We start from the raw sequence: 22,424 nt of genomic DNA, 5'->3' as shown, positions 1-22,424 counted from the left end.
TCAAATTGGTTCCGTTTTATTATCTTGCAGAAATTACTGATAGTTATTGCACACAGAGGCATGCACACAGAAGATGTTTGTATGCGTAGGGTTTTCAGTCTTTTTTTTTCTTTATAAGCCATAACTCCAAAGTAGGACAGCTGTTTTTTCTGCCACAGTGCAATTAAATAGCTCTTTCTTTCTCACACTCTTGACAGGAAGTTGTGTGCTAGCAGATACTAAAACGTGAGTGAGACATGGGCACAATATACTAGACATTTTAATCCTTATGTAAAGACATTCTTGTACTGCTGATGACAACAGAGCTCACATAAAACAATACATTCACAGTACACTCCTCCCCTCCCCCCCACCAGAAACAACAAATAAGTACACATACCCAGGTACAGAAACACACGCACAGATTAGTCACTTAAAAAGAAGAATGTTAAAACTTGATCTTTTTCAAAAGAATGACCTCGATGTCAAAAGCTAAGTTATTATTGTAAATGTTCTTGAAGTTGCATCGCATCTTATTGAAATGAGGCGTCGTCGATCCATTCATGGGAACGGTAAATTATGTGAGGATCCCTTTTGTGATGTCCATTCCAGAGTTGGAATTTTTTTCTATTGGCCTAAACTAGTAGTAGTCGTATCTGTAACAAAATGGCCGTTGCTCCCGGTTAGCCTCTGCTGAGACCTCCTTGTCCATCTGCAGATTAGCACGTTAGCATACAAACTCATTGGCGCGATACTTCGCGCTGTAGGTTCACAGTACGGTTCTAAAATCTCATTAAATAAAGACAAAGCATACCTGTGTTTTCCAGCTCACCTATTTACACACTCAACCCTTTCCTTTCTTTATGTTTGACCTTCAACCTTTCTCTCACAGACGTCAGCCACTATTTACATGGTTAAAATAAATAAACAACAGAACTGACATCGAGACAGTAGAAGCACAGGAAAATTATCGCACTCCCAACAGAAGTAGAACATAAACAGAAACAAATGCCTGCTCGCTCTCAACCACCTGATGTGTTGGTGACCTCATCACTCCCGGCATGTTCGACGAGGAGAGCATGGGTGTGGGAAGCCCTGACATGTTTGCACAGAATGGGAGGATAAACATTGAAGGAAAATAATTTTCAATCTGTTTTGTTGTCCAGGGGAAAAAGCTGTCCTTATTGGTCCGCTAGGGTTGCACCTTGGGATTGTGAAGACCAATCCTAGCTGTCGGCTTGATGAGTTATGCATGGTCCCTCCCCCTTCCTTCAAATGAATATTGGTGTTTCCTGTCCAGTAAGCAGTCTGAACATGGCAGCTGGCATGGTCTTCATGTGGATCTGCCAGGCAAGGAAACAATGTTAACCTCTCAAACAAAATGTCATTTCAAGTCAGTTTTATGTGGCTATCCCTTGATCACAGTTCTAGTCGCAAAGAGCTGCACAGGCCCGCACAATACAACCCCTTAGCCTTGCCCTCTAAAGGACAAGGAGAAGGAAAAACTATCCCTTTCCAGGGATAGTTTGGAGGGAATAAGTGCCACAAGGGGCTGATGTAACGGGATTTAACTCAGTTTGCGGTTGAATAATAAAATGACCTCCTATGTCTTTTCCTAACCCCTTTTCCTTGACCTCGATGGAAAACATTGTGAGAACAAAGAAAGATGTGACGAAGTATTTATAAGGACTTTGAAAAAAGGCATTTGCCTGCATTTACACCAGGCTATGTTATTATGCAATGGCGGATGTTATGGAAGTGTTGTTGGTCATGTTAATCGTTTGATCGTCTTCATGAAACGCCGAAAGGTGCATCACTTTGAATTTTGCTGCTGAAAGGAATTGTGGGAATGCATTATCTATTCTCCTTCTGTAAAGGATAGTCGCCTCTAGTTTACCCCATGCTAAAGGAGATAAGAAAGAAAGCAATGAAGTACCTCCTAAGCAAAAAACAATCAACCGCGGCCTGAATCTACAGAGACAACACCACACAGAAAGGCCCTTTCTGGTTGGCACACTTGTCAACCAGAGTGAGATGTCAAGTCACAAGTGAGATGGTACTGATCTGATTTGAGCCGATCAGAGACAGCATATAGCACTATGGTATTTTACTGTTTGAAGCAGGAAACTTTTATATTAGCATTTCAGTAAATATGTGCATTTGTACACATATGTGTAAACTCTTTGTGTTTATGTCTGTATCTGTCTGCGTGTGTATATTTGTTTGTGTGTATGTGTGCGTTTATGCGCTTGAATCTGTGTGTGTGTGTCGGCGTTCACATACTTGTGTTTCATGCACATCTGTTCATGCAAATGTGTCTGTGTGTATTCCTGTATTTGTGTGTTTAGGCAAACGTGATCTTCAACCTTAACACAAAATAGGTCCAAGACAACCCAGATCAGCTGATGTTTAGTTTGTTAGATAATGCAATGTTTTCTATCATCAATTTAGTGGATGCTGTGGACACTGCTGTCACTGGAACAAGGGATGAAAACACAAAGGGTTCTTTGGGGCACTTGGGGTGAAGGGAACTGTTTTGCATAAAAGAGGGCATACGACTATTCAAATTAGGGGTCAAGGACACTTGGGAGCCGGACCTGGGGTTCTTCTTAAGAGCCTCAAGGACATATACGATTATGAATTATCAACAGGAAGTGACTTACAAAGTATCATCAATGCGCATTGAAATGCGTTGGAAATATAATATAATATATAATAAGGACCTTTACTATCTCAAAAACAGCCTTGTAAACCACATTCTGATCGGTCTCAAGGGCAAAAGTAAATGGGCAGTTTCAGGATCTCCATTTCCGTGATGGAAATAGAAACATGTTCCTTTAGGTGTGTAGGCAGGTGTACAATTTTTTCCAGTTCGGGCCAGAAGGGGCCTGCAAAACTCACTTACAAGATAAAATAAGCGAATGGGAATTTTGTACCCCCATTGATGAAGTTCTTCATTTTATCTCTAGGTTAGGGAAAGCATTATGTACCTAATTGAAAATATCCCATATGAAATCAGCTTTATTACGGTGCTACACAACAAAGGCCAGCAGAGGCCACGGTGAGTCATTGGAAATATAGGAGCAAATGGGTAGAATTCAGTTGGTGCAATCTGCACCCTCACCCCTCGATGCTACTGAATTCTAAACACTGGACCAATTTTTGCAGACAGAAACTCGACTGCCAGATGAAGTATTGCTGGTTCCTTTGACCAGTCGATGTGGGAAAACGCTCATATCGGTCTTATTGACAAATGTCCTATTCTGTGGTTTAGGTTGGAGATGATTTTAGGCGTGTGTATTTGTGTGGCTCTAACCTCTCCCACTGAGTTGGAGAGGGCCTGGACGATCTTCTCATGGGCGGTGGCAACCACACTTTGACTGTTGATCTCGATGATGCGGTGTCCCACACGGACCCCCCCTCGCTCCGCGATGCCCCCCCGCATCAAACTGCAAATCTGTGTGTTTAGACAAAGAAACAACATTAAACTCATCTGCTTGGTTTGCTAAGCTTAACACTTACGAGAGTTTCCTCAACCTCTAGTTGTAATTTAACCCATAGCTATAATCTGGAATCCCCAGTCGATAATATAACAAATTTCTGAGCACACAATATAATAACATTTTGCCTATAATGTTACAAGTTACAACTAATAACAGTTACGATCAGAACTATAAGTCACATGATGTAGCCTATTAGGCATACCGAGTTGAGTAAATATTATTCCCCAGACATATCGGCTTTGGTGTTTTTCTTTTGAGGGGTTACACAAGGAAAAGCCTGCATTGTTAAGTCGTAGATAAGGTAGGGTAAGGCTAGGTATAAGATAAGGTAGGATATAACAAGGGATTAGCCAATGTTATTTACAACAATGTAAAAAAAAAAAAGTGAGTAAAATGTTTTTTTTTTTCAAGAGACATTTTATGTATATTTTATACTGACGTAACACAGCTACATTTCACATTGGTGATATCATGACTGACTAATGACTAATACTTCTATCTGGCAAAGCTGGGGAGGATGGCGATTCTGCAGACCTTAGGCTTCGCCGTTAACATTTCATCTCGCTTATATTTTATCTCTAGTGGATGGGGGCTCCCAATTACTATCTGCCGTGGACTGGCACTCGTGTCCTTTTCCCTGAAATAAGTTTCTTGCACGGCTGGGTTGATTCGAAATATATAATATTAAAATTTAGAGAGCGTGACATCATCACGCTCAAGCCTTAACGGAAGACCAACTGATAATTTACGAAGCGGGTATGTAATTAAACTGTTACCAGGTAATGAAGTCTGAAATAGTTGAAGTGTCAGAGAATGAGCCGACTGCTTCGCCGTCCTACCATTGACTTCCATTGTTAAAAATTATATTTAAAAAGTAGAATATCTTAAAAAGTTTAAAATATTTTAAAAGTTTGAATAGAAGTGCGCGATTCCAAGCTAATCGGAACATTTTAAAATTGGAATGGAAAAACTGTGGAAGGAGCAGGGTCCCAACATTTGTAGAGAATGATAAAGAAAGAAAGAACTAGAGAATGCATTTCCTGTTGAAAATGCGGTGAGTGCTGTAGTGCAAAGTGAGGTTGAAAGATGTTTTCATAAAGCCACATAGATTAAGACAAAAATAAATGTTAAAAGGCTTAAATCAAGTGAAGGGATTTGAACAGAGTCTAAATGAAGTAAACAATGTGAACATGCACAGGTCTTTAGGTGAAAACTTGTGTAAGGATTAGGGTCCCAAAGTCTGTATAGAATAAGAAAGAAAGAAAGAATAAAACCATAGTTTAAAAACCAAGAAGAACAATAGTTTGGCGCTGCATGCGGCACTCACCTAAAAATAGAATACACAATAAGAGTAGCAGTAATTCTGACAAAGGTACTAGTTGTAAATCGCTGTGGATAAAAGCATCTGCTAAATGCCCTAAATGTAAATGCAGTAATGTAAATGTAAATGAAACAATATGTGTAAACATTACAGGCAGTTGAATCAGACATTATTAACATTATATGCTTCATTATTGTAGACCATTATACATACAGTTAGTGTGTCCAGGGCCGTCCCATGTACGGGGGAGAACATTTAGAGATTAAGAGAGGTTGTTGTTTTTTATCGACTATTGTCCTTCTTGCAGTCTTCAAACAGACTATGAATATGAAGTGATAGAAAGCTAGAAGGTATTTGCTAATATGAGGATTTGGTTAACATAATCTATGTTAACAACACTTCTGCTCCTGTTCAGCAATGGCTCATTGATGATTGTAAAATAAAGCTCTGTGTTGGTTGTAACTGCAATTCATCTGTTCAATTAAGCTTGTGTTGCTTGAAATGTTCTTATCAATCTCTAAAGCTCTTTGTTTCTAAGAAGTTTTATATATCTGATAAATAAAGATCTTTGTTGCTCAAAAGTGTTATTAATGTTTTAAATTAAGTTTTGCATATCAAAACTGTTGAAGAAAATCTGTTAAAGAAAGCTTTTTTGTTGAATGTGGGCTTGACATGTTTACTCACAATGCCGTTCTGCACACTAAAGCCCAGCTGGTATTTAAGGTCTGGTCGCTTAATTAGGACCGTTGTCACAGGAGGACAGCTGACGATGTTCAGTTTCACCTGCACCTGGTTCTTCAAGCCCTGCAAACACACACACACACACACACACACACACACACACACACACACACACACACACACACACACACACACACACACACACACACACACACACACACACACACACACACACACACACACACACACACACACACACACACACACACACACGAAGAAGCACAAAATATGTTATGCATATGTTATGACACTTGAGGTCCCTAATGGTAAAGTACCAATAAAGTTCTTTCTGTTTGTTGATTCTGTTAATGGTCAGTATTTAAAGTGGACACACGTAGTAGATATGCAGTGGTGGTCTTTGCTGCCGCATCTTCATGCACTGGACACTTCAAATGGGGCATCTCACCCAGCTCATACATATTTGAATCCTACCTGAACAGGTGTGTGTCCTACAGGCAGAGGTGTGAGCCGTTACCTTGATGATGCCTTGGCAGGTGGCGAGTGGCAGCCCCACCAGGCTGGTGTTATTGATGGACATGATTTGGTCGCCGATGCTGAGCTTCCCGGAGCGCGCCGCCGGCCCGGCGTTCATCATGTTGGCCAGGATCACCGTCGGCAGGATGGAGCCCCACCCCGACTCCACGATCACCACGCCCAGGATCTCCCCTTTGCTCTTCTCTAACAGCAGCTGATGGAGATGGCGAAAGAAGGAGAGGGTTAAATAGGCAAAAGATAGCTGGCCTATGGCCATCCAGGGCACAATGGTTCTAAATCCCGATGTGTACTTGGCGGGGTGCACGTTAGCTATGGTGGTGGACATTTTTGGAATCATCAGTATTGTAGAGACCCGAGGCAGCTATTCGACCCAGAGAAATAAATTACGTCTAGGAAGAAATTCAGCCTCTTTAAACATCCTGGCACTCCTCTACGCTCAAAATGGGATATTTCTATGGCAATCTGTCCGGTTTTAAAATGAAGGACGCTCAGCCCGTCGTGATCTCACATCCATGCCGTGTGCGGTATCTGCTTTGTCATGGATCAACAGACTTAGCATTGTAAAATGCTAGATTACCGTGTTGAAGTTCAATTTATATATTTGGTTGTGGTTCAACAGTCTACGTCTACATGTTAAACTAAAAAGTACAGGAACAGTGGCAGAGTGACAGACAAAGATGGCTGTTCTGTTAAAGGGATATGTTAAAACATATACTGCGACAGAATCATAAATAGATTAGATAATTAGCACTTTTTTTCTCCAATGGAAATGCAAACCAGTACCACAATTATCCATGAACAAGTTTTAAGTAATGAACTTCACATAAACTTTCAACAATTACATAATGAAGTTGTAAGGGAATTGAGAAAGTCTAAAGCAAATTCCTTATGTTCCTTTATGCACAGTTAGATGTTTTTGATTATGGCATTTGTGAGGATGTATAAAAACATTTTATATTTACATTTTATTTGTTTCTATGTAATGTTATTGATGCTGTTGTTTTGTTTTTGATATTGTCTGTAATGTTTAGCATGTGTTTTATTGTCCTTTGAACTCCTTGCCCAGGGACCACAGATGCAATTTAGCTATTCAGCTAATTCTAGTATAGAACCTCTTCTGTACATGGTCCCTGTCAACTAAACCAATAAACTAAACTAAACTTCGTAGTTGTGGTCTGTATCAACCCGACTGAACGCCAATGGATATTATTATACATGAGGCTTCTGAGTGTATTTCCACAAACTACTTTCCACCCAACCGACCTCTTTGCAGTTCGCAGAGTTGGAGAAGTGAATGAGGTCATCGTTATACATCTCCTGGGTGTTGATGACATCACTGTACTGCTTCTGACTCAAGTCCTCTGGGTTGATGCCGTTAGCTCTCAGAAACTCCTGGTAGGCCACGCTGAAGGCCTGGCCGATCGACTGGGCTATGAGCTGGGCCTGCAAAAACCGAGAGGGAGGGAGGGAGAGAGAGACACGGAGCCATGGGGTTAGTGTCACATAACCCTCCTTGTGGAAAGTACATAGAAACATTGTTTTCCGAACACACTTGAAGCAGCGAGAGTGAAACCTCTAAAGAAACCCACCCTCAACTCATCTGATGTAAAAAATTGCCGAACTGTCTCTCTTCTAACATTGATTTACAAAACACTTGGGCATGCAGTCTTTTCCCAACTCTCTGCATGCCTCCAAAATAATAAACTTCTCAACCATCACCAGTCAGGGTCCAAGGCAGGCCACTTAACTGAGACTGCCCTCCTTGCTGTCACTGAGAAACCTAACACTAGAACAGCTCCCTCTCCTCCGCTGTGATTCGTTTGGAGCTCTCAGTAGCCTCCAACATAGCGAACCAACAGATCCTCTTCCCCAACCTCCAAGAACTGGGAATCCCATGCTCTTCACTCTCCCAGGTCATATCCTACCTCATAGATGGCACATAAGGGTAACCTTTAAGGAAATAATCAGAACCTTGTAGTCTCCATACTGGGATCGCTCAGGGTTCTGTTCTGGGTCTCATCCTGTGATTCCGGCTTGTCCTATTAGATGTCTTGTTACTCTTCCCCTTGGTTTCTCCACACCTGTATTCTAGTTGATCAAACACTGAATATGGTTTCACCTATGTCCTGTTCACATCCTCCTCCCTGCCAGACCTCTGGCTCTTACACCCTACTGTTGGTATTACCAAAAAACATCAACTGTAATTCAGTAAGTCATTGTAAGTGACAAATAAAAAATGCACAATACACATAAAAAATACTAGTGTTGAATAGTAGAACAAAGTTAAAGTACAAACAAGTGTGCTCTACTGTGTAATGAGCTAAAAGCCATGTTCCCACTTACGTCCTCCGACTCAAAGACGTGGCAGATCATCTTGTACTGTTTCTTGGTCTCAGGGGCCCCTGGCGTTGTCTCAATGCAGTCCTGCGACGCCATGCGCGGCATCCTCCGCCTCGCCATAAGCACCACGATGTTCCCGATGTCAGCGATGTAGGATATGGTGCGCAGTGCGTTGTCCATCATCGTTTCCTTCAGATGGAGCAGTGAGTTAAAACCTCTACAATCCTTTGCTGAACCCTCATTGTATAAACGATAGACTACAGCAGTATTAAAGGGCAGATTGTAACTGTGATAAAAAGAGAATGTAACTGTGATAAAGGATAGACTATAGCTGTGTCAAAGGACCTATTGTGTCTGTGATGAAGGATAGACTGCTGCTGTGATAAAGGACACACTGTAGCTGTGATAAAACATAGACTTTGATACTTGACTGGAACTGTAGCTATACTTTAGCGAAAAACATTTCTGTCTGATTACAAAAAATGTAAACTAGCTTACAGGTAGTTATGGCAACCATACCTCTGCATTTACATGTTTGTATGTGCAAATATATCAGTTCAGTATCAGGCTCAGTTAAGGCTCAGGAAGCTCCTACCCAGAGGCAGGTACTATCTGAGCCACTAACTGAGCCACTAAACGGTGAAGTAGGGTAGATCCTCTCTCCCCAGCCACACCCATAGCGGCTCACTTGAGGGAAAAGTCCCTCAGTCGGAGCGAGCCTCATGTTAACATATCAGAATTGGCATGCATACCCATTTTATTAAACACAGAACATAACCAGCAGCTTTGCGATGCTGCTGCTCCGTGGCTCGCCTGGTGTGCGACCTGCTTTACATGAATGAAGCTCAGTTGTATCTGAGTGGGACTCGGACCGAGAGTGGATCAGGATCTTTAGGCTGGCAGATTGGATGCAAGGTCGGTTGAATTTCAGTCGACCAAGAATTGCATTGGTTGACTAGAGTATGAATGAATGTGAGGGTGTTCTTGTGTGTGTGTGTGTACCTGGGAGTCTGCGTTCAGAACTTTTATCCGCTGAGTGGAGATGAAGAGATCCACCTCCGTCATCGTTTGGGTGTCTACCTCTGCAGTCTGTGAGCACACACGCACGCGCACGGACAAACACACAGACACATCCACATAAACTGGTTACATCACATACAGTATATATTATGTAGACACATTCTATACAGTAATACTATACGTTATCATGACATTATCATATATCATGAAATTAGCTTGAGGCCACATAGCTGGCATGAATGAATGGAGATGCTTAGCACTGGGCCCTGGCCAGGCGGTGCTCTGCTCATTGCCAACACTGGTAATACTGATAACTACTGATTGATGCATGTGTCACGTCTTGCCCTGCTAATTGTTGCATAAATGTCCTCATCATTTATTGTTTTACCACGTCTTACTTATATATCCTCTCATTTCAGATACTTTCATCCGAGAGGTTTCCTGCTCCTTTGATTGACCTCCCTCTCCTTGATTGTTTTCACTTGTCCCTCATTATCATTCCCCTCCTAGTATATTTAGTCAGCATGTTTCTTTCCTCATAGTTGTTTATCTGGATGATATCCTGATCTTCTCCCCTGATGAGATGACTCATGTCAAGCTCTTCAGTGCCTCCTCGACCACCAGCTCTTCTTCCAGGTTGAGAAATGTGAATTCCAAGCCAAAACCGTCTTTCTCCTGCGTTTTATTGTCTCTCCAGATATCATTCAAATTGTTCCTGCAAAAGTCAGTGCGGTTGCCGAGTGGCCTACAGGTTAGTTCAGCGCTTTCTGGGGTTCATTTCAACAGATGCTTTATCGGAAATGTTAGCACAGTTGCCGCTCTGAAGCATGGCCTTGGCCTTGGCTAAAATCAAGTTTCTGTGGTCTCAACAGGTTGATCTGATATCCCTAAGGCTGAGGCAGAGTTTTACCTACCCGTCCTCAACCTCCCTGATCCTTTTCAGCAGTGCATTGTGGAGGATGAGGCCTCAGACGTGGGCATCAAGGATGTCCCTTCTCAGTGGCCCATGACAGATAACAAGGTTCATCCCCGCGCATTCCATTCCCACATTCCAGAAACTCTGCTGCTGAAAGGTGTTACGACATGAGTATGATGGAACTGTTGCCGGTCAAGGTGGCCCTGGACATTTTACTTTGTTCTTTCTTACCGTCCTGGTTGTGAGAATATCATGCTTCATGCCCTGCCTGTTTGAGGAAAGGGTACGACAGGCAAATGTTCGAGTACCGGATGGCTGTCCACCTAACCGGTTGTTTGTTCCAGCATCTCATTGCTTTCAGGTTTCCATTGGGCCCACACCTCCCTTCTCTCCGGACTCTGTTCTCAAGCAACACTTCTGGTATCCATGGAGAGAGAGGTTGAGGAATATGTGGCCTGTCCTGTATGCGCCGGAACAAGGTCTCCTGACGCTCACCTCCTGGTCTCCTGCGCCCGCTCCCTGTACCTCAACGCCCCTGGTATGACATCTTATTTGATTTTGTCACAGGGTTACCACTCCTGGAAGGTAAAACCACCATTCTAACGGTAGTGGAACGATTTTCTATGATGGTTCACCTCAATCCTCTGCCCGAGCTGACTCCGCAAAGGATACGGCTGAGGCGATGTTATTCTGTGCATTTTTCCCATTTCTGGAAAGTGTATTGTTTGCTTCTCGGTGCCAGTCAGTCTCTCCTCTCTCTGGGTATCACCCCCAGTCCAAAGGCCAGACCGTTCTGGCCATTTTCGGTTGGGGTCGTGGACGACAGTACCTGGTGGACTGGGAGGAGTACGGCCCTGAGGAGAGTTGCGCACTATCTGTGGTTTGTTTCTACTGTGGCCATTAGTAACGTATTCTGATTCATTAGGTCCTTCTACCTGTTGCCATATTTTGGCCTTATGTGTGAAAGGTTTGTTTAGGCTTTGACCAAGCCTGTAGGAAGCTAGTAGGGGTGAGTGGCCTTTCATTTATGCTTGTTTTTGTTGAGCTAGGGAGCTAGGCTTAACCATTGTATTTATTTTGAGCTATTAGAAAGACAATTCTGGCTTTAAGGTAAGTCTGTTAAGCCCAGGTTCACCCTGATGATATATAGCTTCTTTGGCCCATTTCAGGCTTGATATAGGTTTATTGTTTGTTTACTTGAGAAACGCTGCGTTTGGATTATTTGAGCTGGCCTCATGTTACCCCCTCTATCTAGACTTGAGGGTCCACACACACACACACACACACACACACACACACACGCACACACAATGGGAGATGCTGGTGGTCATCACATTTGTACACCACCTTCTTCTTGATTTTGGCCGCCTTCTGCACTCTCTGACAGGAAAGCAGGCAGGTAGACAGGACAGCAGACAGGCAGGTAGAAAGGAAGTCAGGGAGGTGACAGGAAATCAGGCAGGCATGTAGGCCAGATACAGGAGCACCGGGAGCAAGAAGAGAAGGAAGGGAAAGAAAATAAGACGAGACAAAACAAGACCCTCAGACCACAGAGTATGGCTTCAATCACTGAGCAAGAGAGGTGGACACAGAAAGACAAAAAGATCTTCTATAGCCAACAACAGGACAGAACTAAGTAGGCGAGCACCAATACCTGCTAGATAAAGACAACAGCCCCCATCCGCCACAAAGATAAAAGATAGAATGCCCACGAAGGCGTGTGCACACATAGGTGACGGCATGCATGAGGTCCGCAGAACCAGTCCAAACTAAGCTTCCCCAGATAGAAGCGCATCACTGGAGGCAAAGGAGATCGTCCATGATAGCAAAAATGTGATTTGTAACTGTGTGTTCTGTCTGTATACATTATATGACCTACAATATTAAAAGTACTAGAACTAGAACTAGGGCTGTTACTTTGTGGCTTAGAGTTCTAGAAGGGCGGTTTATCCCCATGGCTATGACCGATGAGTGATACTTATTTATACCGTTGTCGTGTAGGAGTGTCATAATGCAGCCATCAACCACTGGCCAGGCGGAGCTCCAAAAGAGAACACATCCTGGCGTTATACTATAAGTGTCGGAGAAGACTAACTCTCTGACTTGGACATCCAAAACAACTGCTGGCCAGACAGAGGTCCACACATCCATGTAACCTGTAGAATTACATAAAAGCGTCCTAGAAGCTTAACCCTTACTCAGATATGGACATCCAAACACCTGGTCAGAGGAAGCTACAGACATCAACACACACCATGGCATTATACTACAAGTGTCCGAGAAGCTTAAGTTGGTATCCATTGCCTTTTGCAGAACAGAAATACCTACTGGCACACAAAATTGTATTGTCTCTGTTATTATTATAATTATAATTATAACCTACCTTATCTCCTACTAAACAATGTAGTTCTTTCCTTGTGTAACCCCTTAAATGATGAACCCTACAGCCGCTTTGTCAGGGGCATGATATCTACTTAACGTGGTAAAACCATTTAGGCTACATCGTGTTATTAATCATCACTGACCGGCCTATGGGACCTCATAAACACACCTTCCAATAGCAGGACACAGTTAAAGATGGTCTCAGGTATCGGTGTATTCTCTAAATGGAAATATCTGCCAAAAATAGAAAAAATACCTCGGCACAGCACTTGCAAATAAAATAAGTACCAAATATTTAGAAACATATCACACAACAGACTGCCATGTTCCGATGCAGAAATAGGCCGAACTGGGCTCGGGGAATCATTGCGAGGTCGGCCCCCATGCACGTGTAGTGTCAAAGCAATGTAGCTACAAGGTAGTGTCAAGGTGTAGCCCTTATGCGAATGTGTCCACACAGAGATAGAGAGAGAGAGAGAAAGAGACAGATGGAGGGGAAAAGAGAGGAATAGATATAAAAGAAGAACAGAAGAGAGAAATAAGAGTGTGCGAAAGAGGGACACAAGAGAGGGAGAAAGACAAGGAGACAGAGAGAAGGCCGGCTTCTAAGGGTGGGAGTGAATTCTAATGGTTGGGGATGGTTGTTACAGCCCGGTCAGAAGGTGTAGAGTACAATTGTTAAATAGCTTCACAACATTGAAGAGTAGAATAATAATGATCCATAAGGAACATATGATTATGACATGTCTACTTCCAGAGTCCAGTAATTGTAAATGAAGGAAAAGGTGAGCATACACTAAAAAATATCCATAAAATAACCATAACAACAATAATACTTTCAGTAGTCCGATGGAGGTGAGGAAAGCAAAAGGGCGAGAGACTTTATCAATAGGATGGGAAAGAGAGATAGAGAGACTATATTAGAGAGCTGTAGCAGATTGGAGGGCAGGGAGGGAATACTGGTCTCTAACTCTCTCTCCCTAACCTAATTGTAACAGCAGACACGTACAGCCACAACCACATCCCCCTACTCAACCATCTCATGTATAATGACACCACACTGACAACACCATCCCTTCATGATTGCTGGCTGTAACTATGCACTCTTTCCTGGTGGTTCGAATGCCCATTGCGTTATCACACCAAACATGTACCTATATATAAATATAGCACTATTTTAATCTCTTGACTATATGCAAAACAGTAGCAACCTTGCCCTCATGCCGGTAGGTCCTCTGTGTTTTGTGTTTGTTCGTGGGTGTATGGTTGTTTTGTCTTTGTTCGTGGGTTGGTGTGTTTGTTTTCGTGTGTGCGTGTGATCATGTGCATGCGTGTGTTGGTATGTGCGTGCGTACCTTGACCCTGCTCACAGCCTCCTGGGCCTGCATCATGCGGATGTTCTTGGAGGGGTTTCTCTCCGACAGCAGCTGCGTGGAGCCCAGGTAGTTTGCAGCGAAGATGATCCCGTCTATCAGGTCCTCTGGCTCACAGGGACCTGGGACTGGTGAAAAAGGGAGAGCAAGTGGTTAACCGGTGTTGCCCCTATATGGGTTAGCTCCCACTGGCCAAGCAATCTAGACTTTAGGGGGAAAACGTACTTGAGTACGGTACAGATGGCCTGTTGTGAGGGCGCCCTCACACTATCTCTAAGTGAGACACCAGCAACCCATTTTGGCTTTCAGTCATGGCCCATCCTTCATGACCATAGGTGAGGGTGGTTACTAAGATTGACCGTTAGATCGAGAGCTTTGCCGTCTGGCTCAGCTCTCTTTTCGTCACAACGGTGCGGTAAAGCTAATGCAATACCACCCCAGCTGCTCAGATTCTCCGGCCAATCTAACGTTCCATCGTTCCAGCACTCGCAAACAAGACCCAGAGGTCCTTGAACTTCACTTGAAGTCAGGAGTCATTCCGTGCCCGGAGTAGGCAATCCACCGGTTTCCTGCTGAGAGTCATGGCCTCAGAGTTAGTGGTGCTAATCCTCATCCTAGCTGCCTCACACTCGGCTGCAAGCTTCTAATGATGAATATTTAAATGTAAATGCTGGAATTTTGGGTTTTGTACATGGTCATTTGTCATACATGATTTATGCCATATTATCAGTTACTGAAAGGAGTCCTCAATTTAGGGAAAAAAGGGGTAAAATCCTATGTTTTTGCAAATCTCCCCATAACACTACGTGAACGTTGCATTCTGCTACGCCCGCGGGTGGTGTTCTGTTCGTGACGTCTGACTTTCTTTTCCGATGTAGTCTGATGTCACGACCAAGGGGCCCTGGCGGAGCAGCATGGCCGCTGTTTGGTGGAGCTCGGTCTGGGCAGCGGTGGACTGCGGTGGCAATTTCCAGCCCAGCTATAGACTAAAAAACGCCCAATCAACCAAAACCCACCAGGAAACGTATATTGCCAGAAAACCGATAAATCCTATCCTCCTGCAATGGCAAATACACAAATACACACCTTAACGCAACCTAATTATTAACTATGGCGTTATGTGGTATACAAGGAACCTCTCATCTATCTCTCACACACACACATACCTCACAAGGTCTGTGTGAAGAACACACTGATAGCAGCAGAAAATGGGTATTCAATGAGACGGCATTAATACACAACACACAAAATAGTTATGTAAAAGACCAATGGTGAGCAAAATAAACACCTTAATGCGACCTAATTGACTTAATAACTTTTACGCTACACACACACATACTTTACTCGCGCGCGCACTCCATGTGCAGGGACACAGACAAAGAAAATGTTTGGTACATGACCTAAAAATAAATCAAGCCTCAAAATAGTCATGGATAAAATTATATTTCATTTATGTAGTAAATAATCTGACAAGAACTTAAAGAACATAAACCGGAGAACTATGTTCAGTCAACGCCAGCTCCACTAATAGATCATGAGTCAAATCTCCACTGGCGTGGAGGTTTGAGTGACAGGTCTAAGTGCCCTCCCTCGCCCCTAATTACTATTGGACAGGAAAGCATTGTTTTCATGTAGCAAGCACCTTGCCTCTAGCCATATGAACGCATGGTTATGTTTAGCCATATGAACCTCTAGCCATATGAACGCATGGTTATGTTTTATAGCCACCTTTGGCTATCGCTAACTAGCCACCTTGTCACCTTTCCTGTAATCTAGAACGTGCTCACGCTCGAACCTCAACGTCTAAATGATATCGAAAATCTATTTCGATACAGTTGAAGGGTTACAAGTGTGTTGATTTGTTAAATGTTTTAAAAGAGGTTTAGTTAATGGTTAAAAATTGACCAAGTTATGAAGTCGGAAGTAGTTAAAGTGTCAGAATGAGCAGACGGCTCCGCTTTCTAAAAAAATTATATTTCTCAGGGTGAAAAATGAAGGAAGGAGATAGGTCCCAAAGTTTGTAGAAAAAATAATAAAACTTAAGAAGAACAATAGTTGAGCGCTGCATGCAGCACTCACCTAATGACAAACAGTTTGGATGAACATGTTATATGATCTATGGACTTGCCTGAATAAAAAAATTGTGAATTCATATTGATTGTGTCTGAGTTATGGCAAATTCAATCAGCTTCAGAAGGAAGCAGAAATGTACCATGCACATATATGTCAACTTCCAGAACATGTGGGAGTCGATAGCATAAAGAATGAGATGACAGCCCCAGTTCGAAAAAATGCTAAATAAAGAAATAAAAAACTTAAAAATAGAGGACACGTTAGGGGTCCTACGAAAAACGTAGGATCCCTATTGTATTCGTTAGTATTATTATTTTATTCCTGACTTTTCGGCTCAAAGGTAATACAAATTGGCAGGCTTGTAGAACTCGTAAAATTAGTAGGAGAATCAAAGGATGGTATAGTATAACCCAAAGGTGGCGCTATAATAATGCCTTGAAGTTCAACAAGTCGACTTTACCACTAGGAAGGTGCAATTTGCATGAAACTTGCTACACATGCACCATTCATCATGATGAACAACTTCCTTTTTGCAATCCATTTGGTCCGACCATTTAGACTCAATGCAATGGCTTCAACTCAACCAAACACCCACACATAAACTGCTCTGAGGCCTCTAGCTAACCCACCCGGATGATTATTGTGTCCCAGATTTTATGGAACAGCTAGACCAGTCTTATCTTTCTCTCACTCAATCTCCTATCCTCCTATCCTATCAAATTTGTTGAAGACCTTGCCTGTTCTTAGAATAAGTAGGATAATAATGATCCTTAAGGAACATATGATTATGACATGTCTAAAATGTCATAAAAACAATAAATCACTTGAAAAATGTAATATCTTACCATCGACAAAACTGGGGAAGGCTGTGGCTTTCTTGGTCTGCAGGCAGACAGAAACACGGAGGATGGGTTAGAAGGGTTAGAGAGATGTCCGCTGGGAGGTTGTTGAACAATACCCGAATAGCATATTGTATTCTTATTTATACAAGAACAACATGCGTGATTTATTATCGGCCATGTCTATTGTATTCGTGATTTATGCTGACATGCAAAAGCAGTTTTATTTTTGCCGTTGTAATATTTCAGCCGGTCTGTTTTCTGTTTGATAACGTTTTGAACAGTTTTTAAAGTTTCTCTTAAATACTTTGTTTGTTTTAGCCTTTGAAAAATTGTGAATGGCTATCAGGGGGGTAGAGACAACATTTTTAATGGCGTGATTGGAGGCCGACTCAGTATTAACTTCCTTCTGTTTACAAACTGGGTTCGTACCAAGTACCAGTAATATGGTTATTCAAATGATAAAATATGGTGCATCCCTAGCAGGGTTGTGTCTAGCTTTTTGGGGGTTTGGGGGGCCCTAATTTGTGATAATATGGTTGGGGGATTCCAAACCTTCTCAGGATTTCCGGGGGCATGCATTTTACCTTGAAATGCATCAATTAAATTCACTTTAAAGGATTGAGACGGTTTACCAAGAACCAGGTTAATTGTTGACTACGATTTTCAACTCACAACCTCTTGTGTTGAATGTATGTTCCGAAATTGGGCAGTTAGCAAGCCATCCATCATTGTGAAAAATGTCTTCGCTCAGGATTCTAGCTGCACGCGTCTCAGTCTCTAAGTATATGAGCATGCGTAGTGGCGTGTAAGAACACACTCAAGGGATGTGGATCTGTTGGTTTGTGGGAGAAACGACCTGGCCAGGGCAGCTTGTATGCACTAAAGTTGAACAAAAATCATGGCTGATTTACATCTCGACATAGACAAGACCAAAAAAAAAAATGTAACTGGGCTCAAATCCTTTGTGGGGAAAGAGCCTATTTTTATTTCAAATTCCAACCAAGCACCTAAAGTTGACCCCAGCAATTTAAACCCACATGAAATGATGATCAATGGAAAACACTGGGGCTCGCCTACATCAAGAAATATATTTAAAAACCCAATCTGCCTACATCTTTCATATGTGTGTAAATGAGATCAAGGGCCCTATCTTGCACCCAGCGCAATTCACTTTACACCGATGTATCATGGCTAGTTTGTACCCGGCGCAAAGCTGTTTTTCCCCCGCAGCAAATTGCGCCACTAAACTTGCACCCTGAGAAGCGTGTTGGCGATAAGTAAAGGCGTGTTCCGGCGAGAATGATACATTGTGCTATCTTAATTAGAGCCCGACCGATTTATCGGCGGGCCGATATTATCGGCCGATATTAGGCATTTTCCAAACTATCGGTATCTGCATTTATAATGGCAGATTAATTAATATTTTAAAACACAGAGCACGAGAAAGTTTCTCGTGAGCACGAGAAAGTAGGCCTATCTCGTACGCAAATCACTGGCAGTGTGTGTGTGTGTGTGTGTCTGCGAGTGAGTGGACGAGCGAGGAGAGCGAGCGGTAGTGTGCGTGTCAGTTTAGTGAAGTAATGAACGAGTCCGGTTGTGTGTAAGAATAAAGTACCCAGCCTGCCAAGAATTGGTGGCCGCTACATTCCGACCATTCCGACCATATAAGCAGACCAACTGCCGGTCAAAGTGAAGGGTGTCCGACCTATAGGCCCCCGAGAGAGCATCGGCCCTGGAGGGAAAGTCTCCCCTGTGCTCCTCGACTACGGTCTGGGAGCCGACAGCAGTAAAGGTGTAACACTAACCATCTCATAGTTTGAAGTGGAGCGTAAGAGGGTATACGTGTTCCAATAGTGCGAGTTAAAAATAAAGCACATAAATTTGAATGATTTTAGCTTGTGTGTGATTTATCGCGGGCACGGGTCGGGTAACGGGCCAAATATTAACAGGTCCGGGCGGGTGCGGATTTCATTTTGATATTATCACAGGTGACGGGTCGGATCCGGTGCTGAACTTTGCGGGGACGGGTCTCAAACAATGGACTCGTGCAGGACTCTGGCCTAGGCTATCGGAAATAAACAAAATATCGGAAAGCAGAGTTGGTTGGTTTCGTTATTTTAATAAATAAAACAAAAACATAATAATAAAGAAAAAGGCTGAAATGGAAGCTATGTCTTTGGGGGCTCTATGAAAAAGCATAGTCCGTATAGAGCAAGAAACGGCCCTGATCACTACTAAGCATTTGTGTGAGTATGTGTTTCACCTCAGGAACATTGTTGTTCTCCAGCGGAACGTTGAGGTCAGAACGCTGCTGCTGTCTCCTCGGGCCCTCGCCCCTACTGCTCACCTGGGGATAGACAGGTTGACAGGTAGACAGGTAGAGGTATAGTTATATAAGTAGACAGATGGACAGGTAGAGGTATAGTTATATAAGTAGACAGATGGACAGGTAGAGGTATAGTTATATAAGTAGACAGATGGACAGGTAGAGGTATAGTTATATAAGTAGACAGATGGACAGGTAGAGGTATAGTTATATAAGTAGACAGGTGGACAGGTAGAGGTATAGTTATATAAGTAGACAGGTGGACAGGTAGAGGTATAGTTATATAAGTAGACCAGTAGATGTATAGTTATATAAGTAGACAGGTAGAGCTGGTGAGACAGTATAGTACAGTATAGTGTATAGGTAGACGTACAGAGTTCCATGTAGGTAGACATAGAGGATACATTTGACTGAGCTGCTCTTTTTTTCCAGGGAAGGCATCTCTGTTCACAATTTCATCAATATGAAAACTCTGTTGTGTCTGCGGCAAGGAGCCTTTGTTGCCCAGGTGTCCATCAGTGCGATGACCCGCTCCTGCAGATGAATGCTCAACATCTGAACGATATGTGCGTTCCTCAATAAGAAGGCAACGCAGGTTTTGGTCCGGGCTCTCGTCATCTCACGTCTAGACTTCTGCAACTTCCTAACGGCCCGATAATCGATTACCGATACACCCAACAAAATCCAGGTTATTGCCCCCACAATGGGGGTATGAGCTTCCTACTGACTTCAGCACAACAGAAACCCTACACATCATCCATTACAGGCTTTCAACACAACGGAGGACAACTTCCTGATGCCATGGACTTAACACAGGGAACACCAGCATACAACAACAATGTGCAGCATTCTCAGCCTTCCTCTAATATTCTTTTTGAATACCTTTGTATGGATAAATGAGTAGTAAGTGAATGATTCAAGTGTGTGGGATTAAATATTTCATAAACATTCTTGATGGAATACACTGAGGAAAGTAATTAGAATGTCGCTTCATCCTAGGATCCTACATAGGATCCTAGGAGGGGGGGGGGGGGGGGGGGGGTCCTCACCTCTTCCTGGGACCACCTCTGCTCCTCCTCGGCTGGGCTGCGCTGGTAGGCCTTGAAGACACTCTGGACCTCTGCGTTGTTGTGACTATTGGACGATAGGTTGAGGGACTTGGGACGGCCGTCCTGGCGGTGTGGGGGCGCGGGGGCCTGGTACTGGTGCTCCTCAGGGCTGTGATCGGCGCTGCTGTTCAGGCTGCCCATGCTCATGCTCATCTTGATCTCCGCCACGATAAGGTCAATGTCTTCCTCAGCATCGTCGCCCCCCGTCGGCCATGGCCTGTCCCCAGTCTCTTTAGCCGCCGCCACGGCTCGCCGGCCGGCGTCCGGAGACGGGGGCAGGGGGTTACCGTTGACCTCCTCGTGGGCGTAGTAGTCGCCTTGATAACAGTCTCCCTGCTCTACTTCTTTGTTGGGGAGGCAGTGGTCCTGCTCTCCCTCCTCGACCCCCCCGTTCAGTGGAGGGGGGTGATGATGATGACGGTGTTGGTGATGGCGGTCCAGAACGGGCTCTGGGCGACCCTCGTATAGCTGCTGGTCGGGGTCTTGCTCAACCACCTCACAGCGGACCTCGCCCTCTGCCTCGCACCACCCCTCCCCCCCTTCTGCCCTGGGTCTCCCCTCCCCACCTCCCAACCGGACCTCTCTGACCTGGCCGACTTCCTCTCTCCGTCCCTCCTTCGTCTCTGCCTCCCTCTCCGCCTCCTCATCTTCTGCCCACGCTTTGTCTCTTACCCCCCCCCCACCCTCCTCCACCTCCTCTTCCTGGACCCACTCCACCTCCCCCTCCGGGTTCGGTTGGTCCGTGGTTGGTCTGTCCTGCTGGGCGGTCTGGGGGTACTTTCTCTCATTCCCCTGGTCGAGGCCGGGCTGGTTCCGGCTGCTCTCCGGGGCCTCCAGGTAACTGTCATCTTCGGGGCAGTAGCGGATGTAGTAGGTCACGCCCTCGTCCTCCTCCGCCAGGCCTGTCGCAAATAACAGAGAGGAATAACAAATAAACTGGGGGCAGGAAAGTGCAGCTTAACACACACATACACAATGGTTTTGGGGTGTGGAGCAGATGTTTATTTATTTTTGGGGGGAGGTTTGGAGCAGCGAGCAAAGCTTATTGTGAAATGTGACCGATATTTTTTGGCCTGTATCGTTTGTTCGCCTGTATTGATCACTGAGATTGCATTGACTTGGTTCAATGTGAACCTGTTGAAACTGAAGTTGGTTCATGTGAAAAATAAATATAATTGATGTACCAAACCACTGTTGCCATGTTGCTGTAGCTCAGCTTGCTACATTTCTCTCAGGGTTAGTAGGGTATCATTGTAGTGAAGCTTAATTTAATGTAGAGTAACTGGGAGTTTATCTCACACTAACTAGCCTGGGTACTGCCGTGTTGGGCAAAATAAAGAGGAAGAACAGAGAGAGAGAGAGAGAGTGAGAGAGAGGGAGAGAGAGAGAGAGAGAGAGAGGGAGAGAAAGAGAGAGAGAGAGAGAGAGAGAGAGAGAGATTTGCCTCTGAGGGTTTCAAGAAGTCAGAAGTGATGCGCAGGTCTCTCTTTAGTATGAGGCTAGAAGGAGAAATCTTTATGGATTCATGTGGACTGCTGCATTAATTTAGCAGAAAGTGGGGCAGTCTCTGATGTAGTGTTCCTTGCCGTTGTGATGTTTTGGGGTTGTTCCATGTTCCAGGGTCTGAAAAAATCCCTCAGCAGGACCATTTGTTGCGGGGTGGTAGGGACCTAACTTAATGTGCTGCACTCCATTAGCTTGTAGAAATCCAGCCATTGCATGTGAGAGAAGTTGAAGTCCATTGTCAGGGAGATCCATTGAGATCCGTTGTGGAGGAGATCCAAAGCGACTTTTCTCCGAGCTTCTCGATTGTCTTCTCCGTGGTGGTTGATCTCATGATACCATTACCGACACATACAGACCGGTATCTCTTCTTTCATTCCTTTCTAAAACACTGGAACATGCCATCTTTAACCAACTGTCCTATCTCTCACAAAGCAATCTGCTTGACCCTCATCAGTCAGGCTTCAAGACTGCACACTCCACTAAGACAGCTCTCCTCGT

General features: G+C 43.9%; 1 protein-coding gene across 3 annotated transcripts in view; it reads right to left on the bottom strand.

Annotated features, from left to right (window-relative positions):
* The window catches only part of apba2b (amyloid beta (A4) precursor protein-binding, family A, member 2b), a 33,837-nt gene continuing 11,413 nt past the window's right edge, over window positions 1-22,424 (bottom strand). Inside the window, exons 3-14 of one of the 3 annotated variants that reach the window (XM_060071086.1) lie at window positions 20,361-21,322; window positions 19,249-19,332; window positions 16,989-17,025; window positions 14,053-14,198; window positions 11,663-11,695; window positions 9,382-9,468; window positions 8,383-8,568; window positions 7,303-7,482; window positions 6,020-6,232; window positions 5,488-5,607; window positions 3,296-3,436; window positions 1-1,322 (exon numbers count right to left, since the gene is read on the bottom strand). In XM_060071086.1, coding sequence (XP_059927069.1) covers window positions 1,251-1,322; window positions 3,296-3,436; window positions 5,488-5,607; window positions 6,020-6,232; window positions 7,303-7,482; window positions 8,383-8,568; window positions 9,382-9,468; window positions 11,663-11,695; window positions 14,053-14,198; window positions 16,989-17,025; window positions 19,249-19,332; window positions 20,361-21,322 — 2,261 coding nt within the window. In that variant the 3' untranslated portion in view covers window positions 1-1,250. The remainder of the gene's footprint in view (window positions 1,323-3,295; window positions 3,437-5,487; window positions 5,608-6,019; window positions 6,233-7,302; window positions 7,483-8,382; window positions 8,569-9,381; window positions 9,469-11,662; window positions 11,696-14,052; window positions 14,199-16,988; window positions 17,026-19,248; window positions 19,333-20,360; window positions 21,323-22,424) is intronic. The other 2 variants (XM_060071087.1, XM_060071088.1) reach the window with 2 other exon arrangements.

Source organism: Gadus macrocephalus, chromosome 14 (genome assembly GCF_031168955.1).
Source record: "Gadus macrocephalus chromosome 14, ASM3116895v1".
Classification (NCBI taxonomy): domain Eukaryota; kingdom Metazoa; phylum Chordata; class Actinopteri; order Gadiformes; family Gadidae; genus Gadus; species Gadus macrocephalus.
This window is presented reverse-complemented; position numbering and strand designations above follow the sequence as displayed.